This window comes from Mercenaria mercenaria, chromosome 7 (genome assembly GCF_021730395.1).
Source record: "Mercenaria mercenaria strain notata chromosome 7, MADL_Memer_1, whole genome shotgun sequence".
Classification (NCBI taxonomy): Eukaryota; Metazoa; Mollusca; class Bivalvia; order Venerida; family Veneridae; genus Mercenaria; species Mercenaria mercenaria.
In genome coordinates this window covers 24,283,432-24,299,797 of record NC_069367.1, presented here as the reverse complement: position 1 = coordinate 24,299,797, position 16,366 = coordinate 24,283,432, and the positions used below count along the sequence as shown (strand labels likewise).

Sequence of the window (16,366 nt, the reverse complement as noted above, 5' to 3'; positions counted from 1 at the left end):
CATCTTAGGACTCAATAAATGCTTAAACTAATTACTTTAGTGCCGCTATTGTCCAAATGAACTCAAAATGGCAACAATCAATGGAAACATTAGATATTAAAAGTGTAATTATATTCATGCATGTTAAATTTAAATTGTCCTACAAAGAGAGTGTCGATCTATATACTTTTTAGTTAAGTCATTTTTAAATACATACTTATCACTGATAATGTAAATGACGCTTGGAGAGAACTGTCAGAGACAGATTTGCAGTAATATGTTCCTTCATCTTCACACTTAACCGGGTTGATTGTAACAGCTGCTGTCAGGCTGTTGTTTGCATCTGTTGTTCCTATGCCATTTATATTCATAAAATTACATGTGCCAATGCCACTACTGCTGACATTGCATACATGTTCCTCGCCTAATACCTTTGAGTTTCTAGTTAGAATTGCTCCCCAGTCTGCCGAGCTGCCTTCAAGAACGCATTCAACTTGTAGTCTGTTACCTATCTGTACCGTTTCAGATTCGCTCGTGAAATATATATCTGAAATTTGACGAATTTTCATCCTTTAAAACACAGATCATTAATATTAATGCGAAATATTAACAAGAAATAAAACTTTGTACTACATATTAGAAAAAAACGAGCCTTCGTAATTCAACATACCACAAGTTTATGCGAAATATACGAGCTTTCTTTTTCGATTGTCTATTCTTGTGACAATGTTTTAAGCCAATAACTTATGAAATTTACATCTCCTGATTAAACTTGATTTTTTAAAAAAAGTACACTTAAGGAATAGGTATTTTTTTCTATAAAGATTTCACGAATGTATTTATGATTTCTTAGGTTAAAGGTATAAATAAATGACTAGTGTTGAATATGCGAAGTTCAACTAACTCGTTTATAAGTCACTGAGCAAACTTCAGATTTTGTGTTATTTAAGATCTTCTTATAAAGGGGTTTTGAATTTAATGTTATTATTATTTCAAAAACAAGCAGTGAATTTTATTGCTTTTATCTTTGAAGCATATTTGTAGAATGTCAGCTTTTATCTATTTATGTATTGTTTCGAAGGAGGAATATTTACAGATTTAGCCGTTTTGGATAATGTACATGTGCGGCACATAGTCAAATCACGGGAAACCTTTCTCTGTATTAATGAAAAATTCCTTCTATGCTATGAAATGTTATGATGCAGAAAGCTTTATACTTGACCGTCAATGGTAACTTTGACCTCTGCTTGATAGGCATCTGTCATGCAAGCAACATAAGCAAGACATCATCTGCTTATGGGGAACATGTGTGTGAGTGTATACAAAAATGCTTCAAGGCATTTAGAAGCTTAGGAATAAAAACCAGTTTTACTTTAATTTCAGTAGTGACAGACGAACAGAAGGAGGGCATTTCTATAGTCCCCGACGGTATTCCATTACATATTTTAGTTTAAGCAATATTTTATAAGTTTATAAAAGTCTTACTTGTTGGAGTACTATCCTCCTTCTCTAATGGATCCCGTCGACCTGAAAAAAGCTTTCAAATTTCAGACACGGCAAAATTTCAGAACGTAGTCATCTTTAGAAAGAGATTGCAAATATTATTACAAATATATCATTGTTTGTTTACCGGAAGCTGGGAAATTTATGGGAACAAAATATATATCATTAAATCACATCAAAACAGTTTCAGTTGCTCGCTAAAAATGTTAACACTGACTACATACATATGCCAACGCTGTCACAAGGAATACATTTGAACGTGTCTAAATCATCGAGGCACTCATCTACTTGACAGTCTTTGTTAGGTCTAAATGCAGTAATATTTCTGTTTCCTCCGCACATAAACCAAGCTCGACAATCAAATGGATGAGGAATTCGAAAACCATTTGCATGACCATTACAGAACGTTTCTGAAAATAAGCAAAAAACAAAAAAAGTAACGGTAGTAATTCAATCGGTGAGTCTGTATAACATATTCCTTGTCCATACTAAATATGAATAAGTGATTACAGTTGAGTCAACAGTATCCTGACAAAATTCTAACTTTGTTTCAATTGTATATCGAGATATGCTCAAAACATTACTTCACCTATGTCCATCTAATCACGAATAGCATTACAATGAATAAGTTCAGTTAAATTTCCCATAACATCAGTCCAGATCTCGACAGACTGAATCAGTTGTTTATAATAAATGAAAATGAAATCGGTCTAACAAGATAAGCACCACATTCTTAACATTCAAATTTGCGTCAAAGATCTATCACGGTTTTATATCTTTTTTGCACTTTAAAATTAACAGAATTTTCCTTGACGTCAAAGTTTGCTTTTAATATTCAGAAATGTGACAAGTCAAAAACTAAATTAAATGTTAACGTTCGGTTACGTACACTTCAGAAAGAGAGAGAGAGAGAGAGAGAGAGAGAGAGAGAGAGAGAGAGAGAGAAAATGTGTGTGTGTGTGTGTGTGTGTGTGCGTGTGTATGTGTGTGTGTGTGTTAGTCATTTTAGCGAGGGCGAGGAGCCGAACCCAACGACAAGACGATATGACTTAACAACAATAGATTGCTATCAACACTACCTAATGCGCTACCGAAACAACCTTACAACTGTTTTGCTTTGTATCACATCTAAGAATATATATCTATATTCAAATCAAACCTGGAACAACTGTAACGTATTCGGCATCCATCAGCTTTTCCTCTTCCGTTTCAATAACACATTTTATAACTGTTCCATTCCAATCTGCTGTATACTTGTTGTTAAACTTTATAGTGGCAAAGTTTGAACACTCATTTAACTTATATTCTGAAGAAATCGGTAATTCAATTTTCTTAAACCGTCCGTCTGCATTTGATTCTAGATATACAGATGCATTTTGAGAGCCGAGTTCGCCGGTACATACAGTTTCAAATCCAATCCCAACCCAGGGATCAGAGTTTTCAACCATGTCACTTGATGGATCTAGTACTGGTGCGAGGGCTTTCCCTGGAAAAGACAGTTCATACATTACACTATGAAAGGCGGTAATAATGACTATGAGTTTCTGTAAGAAAATGTATCATACAAGATACATTTATCATTAAACATCTCCAGTATGTATGGACTTAATGCATTAAGAAGGTAAAATCATTCATCTATATCCAATTTAACGTTTTCCATGTGAAAAAGTAACAGATCAAATATCACCACAATTGCTCGAAAATACACCAGAACATTTAAGAGTTTATCGTTAGTAGAAATATTAAGATTTGCATATGATATGATAAAGACTGAACGTTGCGACGACGTGATAAGGACGTTGGGCAAGATAAGCAGTTGTCGCAGGGTTTGCAAATAAGAAATTAATCATGTTTTATATCATGGTTTTTTTAATCAACTCTCAATATTTTCTGATATATCATGTTTTCAAATTTATAGAATATATGTACAGAAATAAAGTTCTTAGAACACTAAAATGCATCGGGTCAACTGTTTATTAAAACGAATGAGACGAATAATTCCCCGATTCACACTTACAATGTAGAGATAAAACGGAACCAGCTTCTGAAGGGTTCCCTAAACCACTCGGTGTGCAGAAGTAGTCGCCGTCATCTCCACACTGAACTGTCATATTGATTATCAAAACTCCGGAAGAATAATTCAGATTACTCTTTTCAGTTACAACTGTGACACTCTCGCTGTTATAATTTCCTGGGTATGATACTACAATAGCTCTATCTGTTCCTTTCGTGATGGTTATGCCAGTAAGACCGTCCACGCCGTCCACAATACATGTGAGTATCACAGATTCACCTACGACTCCTGTTAAGTTTGAAGTTTCGAAATACGTATCTGAAATTGTTGAAAGTACCATTTTGTTCATTCAGAATCATTATAAACTAGATTTCCGTAATTGACTTAATCTATCTTCTATAGTTTGGAATACCGATTCCGTTCAATTTATAATAAGTTCCTATGCAAATAGAAAATATTATGCTGATTTCTAGGAACATTTTAATATAAATCCTGTGAACTTGACCCTTTACCAACATGGCTTTTGAAGAAATGTCTTGATGTGCTCTTGCCGTTGAAAACAAACATCATAAATACATCGATGGAATTAGGTTAAGTACCAAAGAAGTTTTTAAAAGCTAGGATAAGACCTCTGCTTAAGAAACCAAGTCTTGAACCAAACATTCTCAAAAACTACAGGCCTGTGTCTAACCTCCCTTTCATTTCAAAAATCTTAGAAAAGTTGTAGATGCGCGTCTTGAGCGGCGCTCGAGTGAAGAAAAAGCTACATGAGGGACTGCAGTCTGCTTACAGAATGTTTTATTCAACTGAATCGGCTTTGATAAAAATACAGAATGACATCTCACATCTCCCAATCAAAATTCTGTAACAGTCCTCGTGCTACTCGATCTGTCCTCAGCTTTCGACACGATTGACCACCAAACACTATTACACCGACTCGAACATCATTTTGGAGTCACAAACAAAGCAATTGCATGGATGTCATCATATCTTAGTGACCGCTATCAAACTTTGTGCGTTGATGGTGAGTTCTCGAGACGCCTATGTTGATGAAATACAGTGTGCCCCAGGGATCAGTGCTTGGTCCAAAGAACTATATCATGCACACTAAACCCTTTGGTGCTATATGCAGACGTCATGGACTTCTTCATCAATTCTTTAACGATGGCTCTCAATTATATCTATTCTTTAAGCCGATAGAGGCTTTGGCTAGAAGTGAGGCTTTACGATTGGCTGAAATGGTCTCGTGGATGCATTGCAACATGCTGAGCTTAATGCCGATAAAATTGAGGTAATGCTATTACATTAAAGCGTAACTCCAAGTACATGATGTCGTCTCTGTGAAGGTCGGTGACTCTGTGATAAAGTCCACAAAATGTGTTAGGAATCTAGGTGCACTATTTGACAACAGTATGGATATTGAACAAGAAGTCAACTCTGTGTGCCGGGCTGAATATGCACAATTACGCAGAATAGGTCACATCAGATGGTATCGTACCAGTGATGCCACAAAGACCTTTATCAACAGCCTGGTTAATTCACTGTTAGACTACTATAATGCCTTGTTATATGGTATTCAAACAACACACTTAAGAAGTTTCAACATGTCCAGAACATGGCAGCTCGCGTCATCACTATGACGCACCGTCGCAATCATATAACACTGATTCTGAAGGAGCTACATTGGTTGCCAGTGGAATACAGGATGAGGTACAAGGTTCTGACCCATTACTTTAAGGCTTTGTGCAATCAGTCCACTGCCTCTATTAGGAATATGATAGAAGTGTATTTACCGGTCACAAACCTATGATCACAAGACAAGCTGTCACTGGCAATCGAAGTTTTTTTTAACTGCTCCAAAGCTTTGGAACTACCTTCCCGTCAAGATCAGGGAAGCTCGCACCCCTATAGCTGCTTTCAAAACCCTGCTAAAACCCACTTCTTTGTACAATATTTGTTAATTGACCGATATATTGATTTTTTTCCCTTCTTCATAAAACACCGTAGTACATTATATTATCCCAGGGTCACTTAAATACTTTTAAATATGTATGTATGTTTGTCTTGTTTATATGTTTTACATTCATGATTTTTTGTTAATATGGAATGCATTATTTTTGTATGCGTATTTGTTTGTATTGTTTGCAATTTATTCTGTAAAGCTTTTGAACGTGTAGATTTGCATGAAAAGAGTGCTATAATATATATGCGGTATAATAATAATAATGATAATAATGATAAATACACCTACTGGGGCCATCAATTTTAATGGATTGTATTGTTGATGACTGAACCACATTAGTTTCGTTACGAGCAGCACATCTGACCTCAGAATTGTTCCAGCCAACATCAGGATAGAAGATCAAACGAACGGTTTGTGTATACCGACAGTTTTCTAGGACCGCCGGATCTTGTTCTACGCTTTCGTTGTAAATAGAAAACATGGATTCGTTCTGAAATCAATTACAAAATTAATAGGAAAATTAAAGATAGTTTTCAACTTTCTTTGATTTAAATCTATGCAAACAATGCAGTCAAACCTGTTTTGTGTATTAAGACTACAGGCTTGCTTAAAAACGTGTAAGGAGAAAATAATTACTGTTTATCTTCACAAGGAACGTAACTTAACGTCCTTGAACAAGCTCAATAAAACGGAACAACTGTTCAGTTCTGCTGAACCCGGGACAGAAAGGCGTTGACAGTAGCACGCATTTCAACACCGTCCGTATGTTCAGTCAAAGTGGGCCTGCAGCAATTTAATTTCATTTTCTGTCGTGTACTGAACGACATATCGAGCTTCCACTTTCTCTATTTTACAGAATTTGTGCTGATTATATAATTCATTTTAATACATTTCTCCCGAATATCACCATTGAAAGCAAATGATAACGCAAGAGAAACTGATAGGAAGTATCATAATACAGAATAAACGACGTGCAGTATTACCTCAAATTTGACTTCCAGAAACATGTGCGTTGCCGCGTTTCCGTATTGATCCCTACCAATATCTCCACTGCAACTAATTGCAAGTCTCTCATTTAGTCTTACTTTTGATGGCTTATTTAGGCTTGGTTCAGACGCAGGAGCTTTTAGATAAACATAGAAGCAAAGCAATTAGAACATTATTAGAAACACATTTTATAGGTTTATGCTGTAAGAAGCCGTAAAACATATTTACAACATTCCACATATATTTTATTTCATTAATAGCTTTTTGGTGCAGCTAGCTGTAGATGATCGTCGATTGAACAATATATATCAAGTGCAATAATATATAATTTTACAGAAATCGGACAATTAACAGGCCTTTAAACAAGGGAATCATCTACGTTTACATATTTGTAAATTTTGTAACAATTGCAACAAGTCAATGAATACTGTTTAAACCAAATGAGGGATTTAGTTATTGTCATATAAAGATATCGATTAATTTGTCAAAAGTCGTTCATAAAGATACACATCATGTTCCTTCCAAATCAACATTTCATTCCATGTTATTGCAATAACAATTGCAATAAACAAGCTCTACAAACGCCTGAAGTTTAAGAATAGAAAAGAAGAAAGTAAAATTTAAGTAAAATCTAAAGCATTTCTTTTTTTATTTATGTGTTTTGAGGTTGATGAAATTATGTTTTATTGGGATGGTCGGGTTGGAGCAGTGCGGCACAAAGGTCTATACAGTAAGTCTGAAAATAAAAAAAATAAATGTAGCGGTGGTAGGAGGAATGAGGTTGATGAGTGATATATATGGGTGGGACTTGTTTTGCAAAGCGGCGTACGCCCTTTTACGCCGATTTCAACTTCCGGAACCTGCGTAGCCTCTTGATTTCTCTCGTTTGCGCTTCCGGGGTACGCCAATTGCGCCGGTTTACAGAATGCGGCGAGATGCGGCGATATGTAGACAAATATAGCTGAAACTCCTCGTAAAGAAATTTTGAAGTAAATGAGTGATTATTATTATAAATAAACAAAAATGTTTGTGTGAAATAACTTTAAATATTTTAAAAAGATAAGAATGCACGTAAACTAACAAATCACAGTTTTTCATAATTGTTTTATTAAATATTTGTAACAGGACCCTTTACGAGATTATCTAATATGCGCTAGAAGGAACCTTTTGGTAAGCTAAATCTTGTATCACTTATTACTTCTGTTACTACAGGCAGCTGTCACAGCAATAGCCGCCATATTTGTTTAACCGGATAGCTCGATTCGCTCATCCTATAGGCGTACGCCGGTCATATGACCGGCTTACCTCGATACGCCAGCGGCGAATGCAAATCGATTGTTGCACTCTGCAGTCTCCTGTCACAACTCGCCTTTATTTCAAGTTTAAAGTCTTTTAAGTTCTGATTCGAACATGAAGTATGACGAAAATTTTTTACTTTTAAACTGACATGCCAGATAAATGTTCTCTACACATTATACACGGCCGTTATATCCTGACAGCCCCACCCACTTGACCCTATTTACGGAAATACACAAGAACGGGATTTATTCTATAATGTCGAAATGGTCAATAGGTTAGCGTATTTATACAAAGGGCAGACAGTAAACGTCCGTATAAAATTGACGCAATGACGTTTTTGTGACGCACAACTATGAAATTCCGTTTCAGTCAAATCATTTGAAGCGTAACAATTTGTATTTTGTTTTGTCTTTATAAATTTTTGAATCGATGAACAAACACAACTGTCAAAGTATTTTGTTTTTATCGAATTCCTAATAAATGTTATATCATCAGTGCACGGATTGCAAGTTGTCATTAACAGCATGAGTCATCTGGGATTGGGGTTGGATTAAATGACCGTAAATGCCGGTCCGATATACAAGAATGCTATTTTCAGATATCAACATCTTGAGTAAGGAAATGTTCAACAGTATTTTTCTTCTTTTATTGTATTTGAAACTTTGTCACACAACACTAACATGTTAATTACATTTATTGAAATATAAATGAAATGATCATACTTAAAATGTCTTATTATTTCGACATTCATATTTCTTAATGGATATATGTACATGATAAATTAGTAATAAATTATCTAAAAATATTGTAAAATGCTGCGTACTTACAAATAACAACCAAAGAATGTGTAATGTCTGTTTGACTATTTAGTCTGATTACGTATTCTCCTTCCTGGTTACATGATACGTTTGAAAAACTGAGGCTGACAGAACCTTCGCTGACTTTGACATCTACATATTTGATTACTGGTATCATCATCCCTGTCACGTTTACTACCGCTGCGGCGTGACTGTTCACTGAAATATGTGTAACTTCACCAAAGTCTTTGGTATCACAAGTGAATGAAATATTTTCCCCCTTGTATGTGGCTGCGTATGTTTTGTCGCACTTGATACCTTTGTAAAGAAAAGCGTATGCTTAGGATTATAATAAATTTCCAATAGTTGATTGAAAGTGAAATAATATTTGAGTTTGAAACAGTTGGTCTAAATTTATATGCGCTGATAGCTTAGATATGAATTAGAATATCAACTGAATGTATATTTTCAAAACAAAATTTTAAACTAGTTGATTATAATTACTAAAAACTAAAAACAAACAACTACTTATAGGCCGGTTTTATTTTAACAGTTTATGCCAGAACCTTTACCTACTTGCATCATCTTAAGTTACCAATGCAATATTGAAAAAAAATGTCAACAAAAGAAACTCTTATAAGTAGGTGAAATGTAAGCGCAGCTTCATGTAGATTATAATTAAACTAAGTATTAAAAATTTACCTAGATAAAATCAACTAAACGAAGTATTAATATCATTTCTTTATTCACATGCATGAATTACATCAGCAGTTTAAGATGCATTTCATGAATAACTGCCATAAATGTTATGAATTTTAAGCAAAGATAGATATTATCAAATATCCCACCAATCAGAAGTAACATTGTGAGTACAATTTTTTAAGTATATCCCCTACGTTTTTTCTTGTTTCTGACTATGGGTTTTTGGTGCTAAATCCGTTTTAACTTCAATGCCGAGAAATATGTTTGTTTGAGATATATGTATGTATAAATTTTGTTAGAAATGCTATGTTCTGAAATTTGACACCCCGCCGCTTTTTGACAAAGATGGTTAAATACGAACCGTAACCTCCAAATACTTGCTAGAAAACTAAAACTATGTTTTTTCTGTTATTCAAAGCAAATGTGTCTGCTATAGTATACAAGTAGTGACAATTCAGAATACAATATACTAGACGTTACTTCAGAATTCCAGATACAATATTTTAAAAAATGCCATGATATTATCGAGGACATTTTTCTATCTTCCATATCCTTGCTTGCCACTTAATCCACCGCTAAAAGTTCATGTTGGAAATAGTTCATCCCCAAAAATGATAATGACCAGTCTATTTTAGAACAATTTCTCTAAATGTATGTGCCTACTAAACCAAAGCATCCAACACTATTCTTTATGAAGATAAAAAATTGTTAAAATATTTCGATTTAATTTGTTATAGCAACAGTGCTACGAAAATATCAAATATGTACTGCTTAAACATGAACGAGCAACTCAAAATGCTTTCATTGATAAACAATAATATATCTAAAAGAATCATTTCGAATGATAAAATTACACAGGTTGTCACGACGTATAAATGTCTGTAATAAATCAGATTTAAGCAACCTGTTATGTTGCAGCCGCCCACAGAGGAACATTCCACACAAGGATTGCCATCGACAACCTCATCGTCAAAACATTCATTTTCACTTTCACTGCAACCCACAGGAACTCCAACAATGTGACCATCTGTCGTTTTATCACATTCCACAAAGAGATGACAGAAGTATGGATGTGATACATAGCCAGCTTTCCCAACACATATGTCGTCTTATGAAAATGTGAGAAGTAATATTATAAAAAGTATGTTACAATGTCCCTTAGGCAGTTTATTACATTTTAGCAGAGAATTAAAAATTTAGATGTAAAGATATTCGTTAGTTTTAAAAAAATTATCATTTCATTCATTTTTTTATTTCAAACTTTAGGAACAGAATCATAGAGAAAAGTTAATTTAATTACGCTTACCTGAAACAATATTAATTGGTTTCTCATCAAACAAGTCGTCCATGGTGGCCGTAAGTTTATCAGAAGGATGTATTGTGCATCTTAAGCGTTTGTACTGCATATCCATGGTTACATTGTGAAACGCGAAACCTATTGTTTTGTAATTCTTACACTCGGAAGAATCTGGTTTATTGCTTACTATCCAACCAATTGTATTATTATCAATCCCAGGCAATGGTGCCAAGAAGGTTTCATATGATCCATTAAAATTACTTTGTACTTCTATAGTCCCTGGTGGGTCTCCTACATCACCCTTACAGTAAAAGAGTCTGTCCCCTAACGTGAATTTGTTTTCGATTATTTCCCGTGACATTTCTAGAATAGGCACTTCCGGTTTCCCTACGAATTTATATTTGAAGAAAACGTTATAATTGGTATGCTGTCAAAAACATTGTATTCTTCAAACAGAAAAAGACACTTTATTTATTTCGTGCAAATTAAAAGATTCGTTGACTTGAAGGTGTAGCGTCTAGCTGTTTTAATTTAAAGTCCTGTACCTTAATATACGTTTCAATCGACAGTGCAATAAAATAATGACCTATGTAACAAATAAATGTTTTCAAATGGAAATTTAAAGTAGTTTGGTTACAACAAAATAACACAAAAAAAATCATTTCTGAAGACATTTATGTATTTATCAAATACATAATCTTATGAATACAGGCATAAAACTGTGTATATGGGCGACACATACTTTGATATATCACTGTAGTGAGATCCTCTGTTGTTAAATTGCTAGTCATAACTGCGCACGTGTAATTAATATCTCCCACCTCTCCCATTGCATCACTGCACATCACGGTGTCGAAAACAACATCTAATGTAGCTGCATCATTAGCAAAATTGCTTTCATCCGCCACCAATCTTATATGGGGTCCATTCGAGTCTGGTAATTGATCGGCACTATTTACGCCAATAACAACTTCTCCGTCGGACCTTCTTATCTCTATTCGTTTCCAGTCCGGCATATGCTGGACGTCACATGTAATCGATGCTTTTTCGCCAATATTGAATATGTACGAGGAGTTCCCAAATACAACTATAAAATATAGAAGATTCTTTGGTATTTCCTTTCATCTAATAAAACATAATATAGTAGCTTAAAGGATTTGAATTTCTCTGGTGTCGTTTCAACACAACTGATTGATGATTTTTACAATACATATGTCATCTCAACTAATGCTTTTCTTTAGCTATTAAGATGGCATGTACACATATACTTAATTGTTCTAACATCAATGCATCTACAAATGAACGTTATACTACCAAAAGATGTAAGAATTTGAATTTCCTTCTTTTCAGACAAAAGGTCATTTCCATGCAGAGGTCGAATCACACACTGTGTCCATAGGTCTGAAGTGTCTGTTGTCGTAGGTATCTTTACTGAAATCGAGTCTTTGAAGTAACAACCAACCTCTTCCGGAGTATCTGATCCGTTGTAAGTTACATTGCTACCATTTTCCTATTGTACGAACAAAAAAGCAAGAACAAACGTGATAATAAGACAATGCATTCCAAGTTACGAAAATGTTTGAAATGTTATCACAGTTGTAGGTATATCGATAATTTCAGTTTAACATTTTGAAGCTGTAAAAGATTTCCGCCGCATCAGAACAAACCATATGATAACCATTTTTTATCGATATACAAATTATCATTCTTTGTATTTGTATAACAGAAACAATTCAAGCTTTTTAACATTTTCTTTCTGAAAATTATCCCAAATAAAAACAAAGAAAGCTTTTTACAGAGTAAATAGAATATAAGTCTTTAAATTCGCTATTTAACTGATGAAATGCAGTTTTCAAATCACAGCGAAATAATGAGACAATTACATCCCTACATCGAGGGATTGATAACATAAAATGTCACTTCGTTTGAAAGTTGCAACATTTAAATCCTTGAAAATCTATTACCCCAAAATTGGTTTCAAGCATAAGTCGTCCTTCAATTAGACCAGATTTTCCTTTTCCAATAAGACCAGTGCACTTAACTTTTGCTTCTCGACCAAGGTATATTTTGTCCGGGACGGTTATTTCTGGAATTTTTGACTCGGCTTCATTTTGAAAAAAACAAAGGCATATCCATTGTTATTCTGTGCCCTTACGTAAGTTTCTAGATTTTGTAAAGGAAATATGTAGAAAGCAAAGATGTATTACCAATACAAAGGATTTAGATACAGGTGTAATACAAGACAAATCCCAAAACAGGAAACGCGACATTATAGAACGCAGCTACATATACAGTGCTTGGAGCATAAAATATATACACGGATCATCTGATATTAACACATGGTCACATGTCTCATCAGAAAAAAATGAAAAATAATACATACAACTTGGTAGTGAAATCAAGATATAGCTACTAGTACAATTTCTGCCCTTTCGCTACGCTTATCTTTGAAAAACATAAATGTTATGTTTTACACAGAGAAATGTTCATGATGACTTTCATTTAGCGTAAATGAAATCATAATGTTATAAGAAAAATCTTTTCTTGACCAATCGTGCAGTTATTTGCATTACAGAACACAAAGATGTTTCATTTTGTGGAAGACCATGACGTTCTGAAACATATAAACGCAATGACGGTTTATGGTATTTATATATCCTTATATATGAACTTTTGATACCCAAGAACATTAGAAGATTTCAGTTTTTCAATGTTATAATGTAGTCAGTATCGGTACAGTGTCGTGTCAGATTTATTACTATTATTGTTGTATTAGTTTCGTCTCAAACGTTGTTGTTCTATACTGATCAGTGTTTCACTTTTAAACATTTTGATTGATATATAATCTATTTCGCCTAACTTAGAAAATAAGAATGTGAATGTAAGTCATCACAGAAACGCTAATCTGACAACTTCTTATATCATGACAAGACAGTCATAAGATGTGACTCGGACCTATATAAAGAAAAGATAAGACGCTCGCTCTAAGATACCAAATTAATAATAACTCAATGTGCCGATCAGTCAGTTAAAGTAAAGGTCAACTTACTTGATATATTAACTGTTGTGCTGATATTATTGATTTCTAGTGGACTTTTCAGTTCATCTACAATTGCAGCACACATGTATCTCCCTTCACTGGCACATGTCACAGGGTCAAATTCCAGTGAAATCGAAGCACCATCTTTATTTAGTGTGTAGCTTGCATTATAGTTGTTATCTAAGGTAGAATATACGACAGAGCCAGTTACATTGGAGATCGTAAATATCTGACTGACAGAGTCACCATTTCTATCATCAATCTTTCCAATGAGTAGTGTTTTCCAGTTTGAGTTATCCTTCATTTCACAGGTAACATTACTGGATGTCCCCTCTTTGAACGCATAGCTGTTTGCCGTAAATGAAAGTGACCCTGAAAGCACAATTAAACCAAGCAAAAAATGTTTAATTTGTGGCGATGCAATTCAACGGTATGGACGTTTCCGCCAGATATTTAAATATTAAAGTTTCATGCTCTAATTACATACGTAGATATTTCTGGGGTGGTTAATTTTTACTAAGTATCTTTCATATAGCAATTCACTCATATTATAAGCTATTCAACCATTCATTTTATATTTTCCAAGTATCAGTGGGAAATATTTATGCTAGAGATATATCTTACCAGGAATTTTGCAGTCCGGTACACCGTGCCATTTTCCATCAGCTTTGCACGTCACAACTTTGACCGATTCATTTGTAAGTTCTAGGCCGTCCATGCAAGTCACAGACAATGATGAATTGTACGTTGTTTTTCCATTCTGGTCTACCATATACTCGTTACTGATAGGCTCATAAATTCCACAGTCTGTACAGGATATATGTATGACAGTGCTAGCGGACTTCATTTTAGTTGCATTTTGAGGATTACCTACAACGGCAGCACATGTATACAGCCCTTCATTGTCGCAAGTAACGGTTTTGGATTTCAGTAAAATCGAAACTCTGTCCTTTTTTACCGTATAGTCGACAGTGTAGCTGATATCCAGTGTTGAATAAGTAACGGATCCAGTGGCATTAGAGATCATAAAAATAGGAGTGATGAGCCCACTATCGTCTTGATATTCTTTTGCTAATAATACTGTTTGCCAGCGTGGATTATCTTTCACTTCGCAGGTAATACGTCCAGTGTCTCCCTCATCAAATGTATACACAGTTTGTGTAAATGATACGGATCCTGAAAACAAAAATAAATGTTTTATATCATATTCTAGCATAAAACTGTTATTCTTGTCTCTTTTCCGGGATGTTCAACAGGAGAGAAAACGTGTGTCCAACGACATTCTCGCGCTCACGTGCTGAAAAAAAGTTTTTACAGACAACAACTTTTTATATATGCGCATTCCGTTGCAAAGCGTATAAACGTATAACGGCCATGAAACGGATAATTCGAACGAAATGACGCCAACGTCTCTGACATTCCAATGCATTTTATGGAAATTTAACGATGCTGGGTGACAGTGTATTCATTTATTAATTTTTGCGCGATTTATGCTACAATAGTGTTAGCATATATTCTTTTCGTCCCTATCGGACTCGGGCACCAAACAATCCCTCGGGACTCGGGATTCTGCAAATGTTATATCATAGTAAAAAAACGATTTAACAAGCATAGAATTAAGACAGACAGTATTGTTCGTGTAAATAGTTTACATAATAATGAAATATAACATGGTCTGGAAACTGAATGACATACATTATCATCAATCATAGGTAAATCTGATGTTTCACTTTTCAATATTCATGTAGTCACTTTCATGCCTCTGAACGTTAGAATCAATTTACATACAGTTATGCTTTGTGCCGCCTCAAATAAAAAATCGAAATACTCAAATTAATAAGTATACCAAATTTTTATACTTCAGCTTGCAAATTAAAAGAGTATATGCATACCAGGAATTGCACAGTCTGGTTCTCCGTGCCAACTTCCATCAGCTTCACAGGTCACCACATTCACCGATACATTCGTAAGTTCTAAACCGTCTACGCATGTAACAGACAGTGACGAATTAAATGTTGTTTTTCCATTTTGGTCCACCACGTACGTGTTAGTGATAAGTTCATGAAATCCACAGTCTATGCATGAGATATTTACGATTGTGCTAGAGGACTTGTTTACTGTAACATTTTGAGGGTCACCTTCGATGGCAGCACATGTATACAGCCCTTCATTGTCACAGGTAACGATTCTGAATTTCAGTGAAATGGAAACTCCATCATCTTCCAGCGTATAGTTGACAGTGTAGTTGGTATCCAGTTTTGAATAAGTAACGGATCCAGAGGTATTAGAGATCATAAAAATTGTAGTGATGAGACCACGATCATCTTGATATTCTTTTGCTAATGTAATTGTTTGCCAGTGCAGATAATCTTTCACTTCGCAGGTAATATGTTCAGTCCCACCCTCGTGAAATATATACATAGTCTGTGTAAATGATACGGATCCTGGAACATAGTGTATGAACATTTTACAGCATATTCAACAGAAGCATGACTACACATTGCAAGTCTAAAAAGTAAATATACTTATATCTTAAATATTTGTGTTCGTCTTGAAAGGACATTTATGTATATTGTACTTTCAAGTACACTAAGTTAGAATTAAGAGTATTAGTTTATTCACTGAATATAAAATGAAAACGAATTAAAAATAAAATTATCTACCAATATTCCGATAATACTCTGACCTGGCATATGAAGGCTAGACTATCAAAATCACGAACCTAAAAAGCAAATTTATTGCTTACACTCTTACGTGCTCATTGAAATAATTTGATTTAAATTAT

General features: G+C 34.5%; 1 protein-coding gene across 2 annotated transcripts in view; it reads right to left on the bottom strand.

Annotated features, from left to right (window-relative positions):
• The window catches only part of LOC123554699 (uncharacterized), a 58,424-nt gene that overhangs the window by 25,289 nt on the left and 16,769 nt on the right, over positions 1 to 16,366 (bottom strand). For both annotated transcript variants that reach the window (XM_053547801.1, XM_053547802.1), the window contains exons 4-19: positions 15,474 to 16,025; positions 14,206 to 14,757; positions 13,591 to 13,953; positions 12,506 to 12,645; positions 11,856 to 12,051; positions 11,284 to 11,628; positions 10,551 to 10,928; positions 10,149 to 10,352; positions 8,573 to 8,860; positions 6,443 to 6,582; positions 5,748 to 5,949; positions 3,500 to 3,814; positions 2,642 to 2,968; positions 1,707 to 1,892; positions 1,465 to 1,506; positions 197 to 526 (exon numbers count right to left, since the gene is read on the bottom strand). In XM_053547801.1, the coding sequence (XP_053403776.1) occupies positions 197 to 526; positions 1,465 to 1,506; positions 1,707 to 1,892; positions 2,642 to 2,968; positions 3,500 to 3,814; positions 5,748 to 5,949; positions 6,443 to 6,582; positions 8,573 to 8,860; positions 10,149 to 10,352; positions 10,551 to 10,928; positions 11,284 to 11,628; positions 11,856 to 12,051; positions 12,506 to 12,645; positions 13,591 to 13,953; positions 14,206 to 14,757; positions 15,474 to 16,025 (4,560 nt within the window). The remainder of the gene's footprint in view (positions 1 to 196; positions 527 to 1,464; positions 1,507 to 1,706; positions 1,893 to 2,641; positions 2,969 to 3,499; positions 3,815 to 5,747; positions 5,950 to 6,442; positions 6,583 to 8,572; positions 8,861 to 10,148; positions 10,353 to 10,550; positions 10,929 to 11,283; positions 11,629 to 11,855; positions 12,052 to 12,505; positions 12,646 to 13,590; positions 13,954 to 14,205; positions 14,758 to 15,473; positions 16,026 to 16,366) is intronic.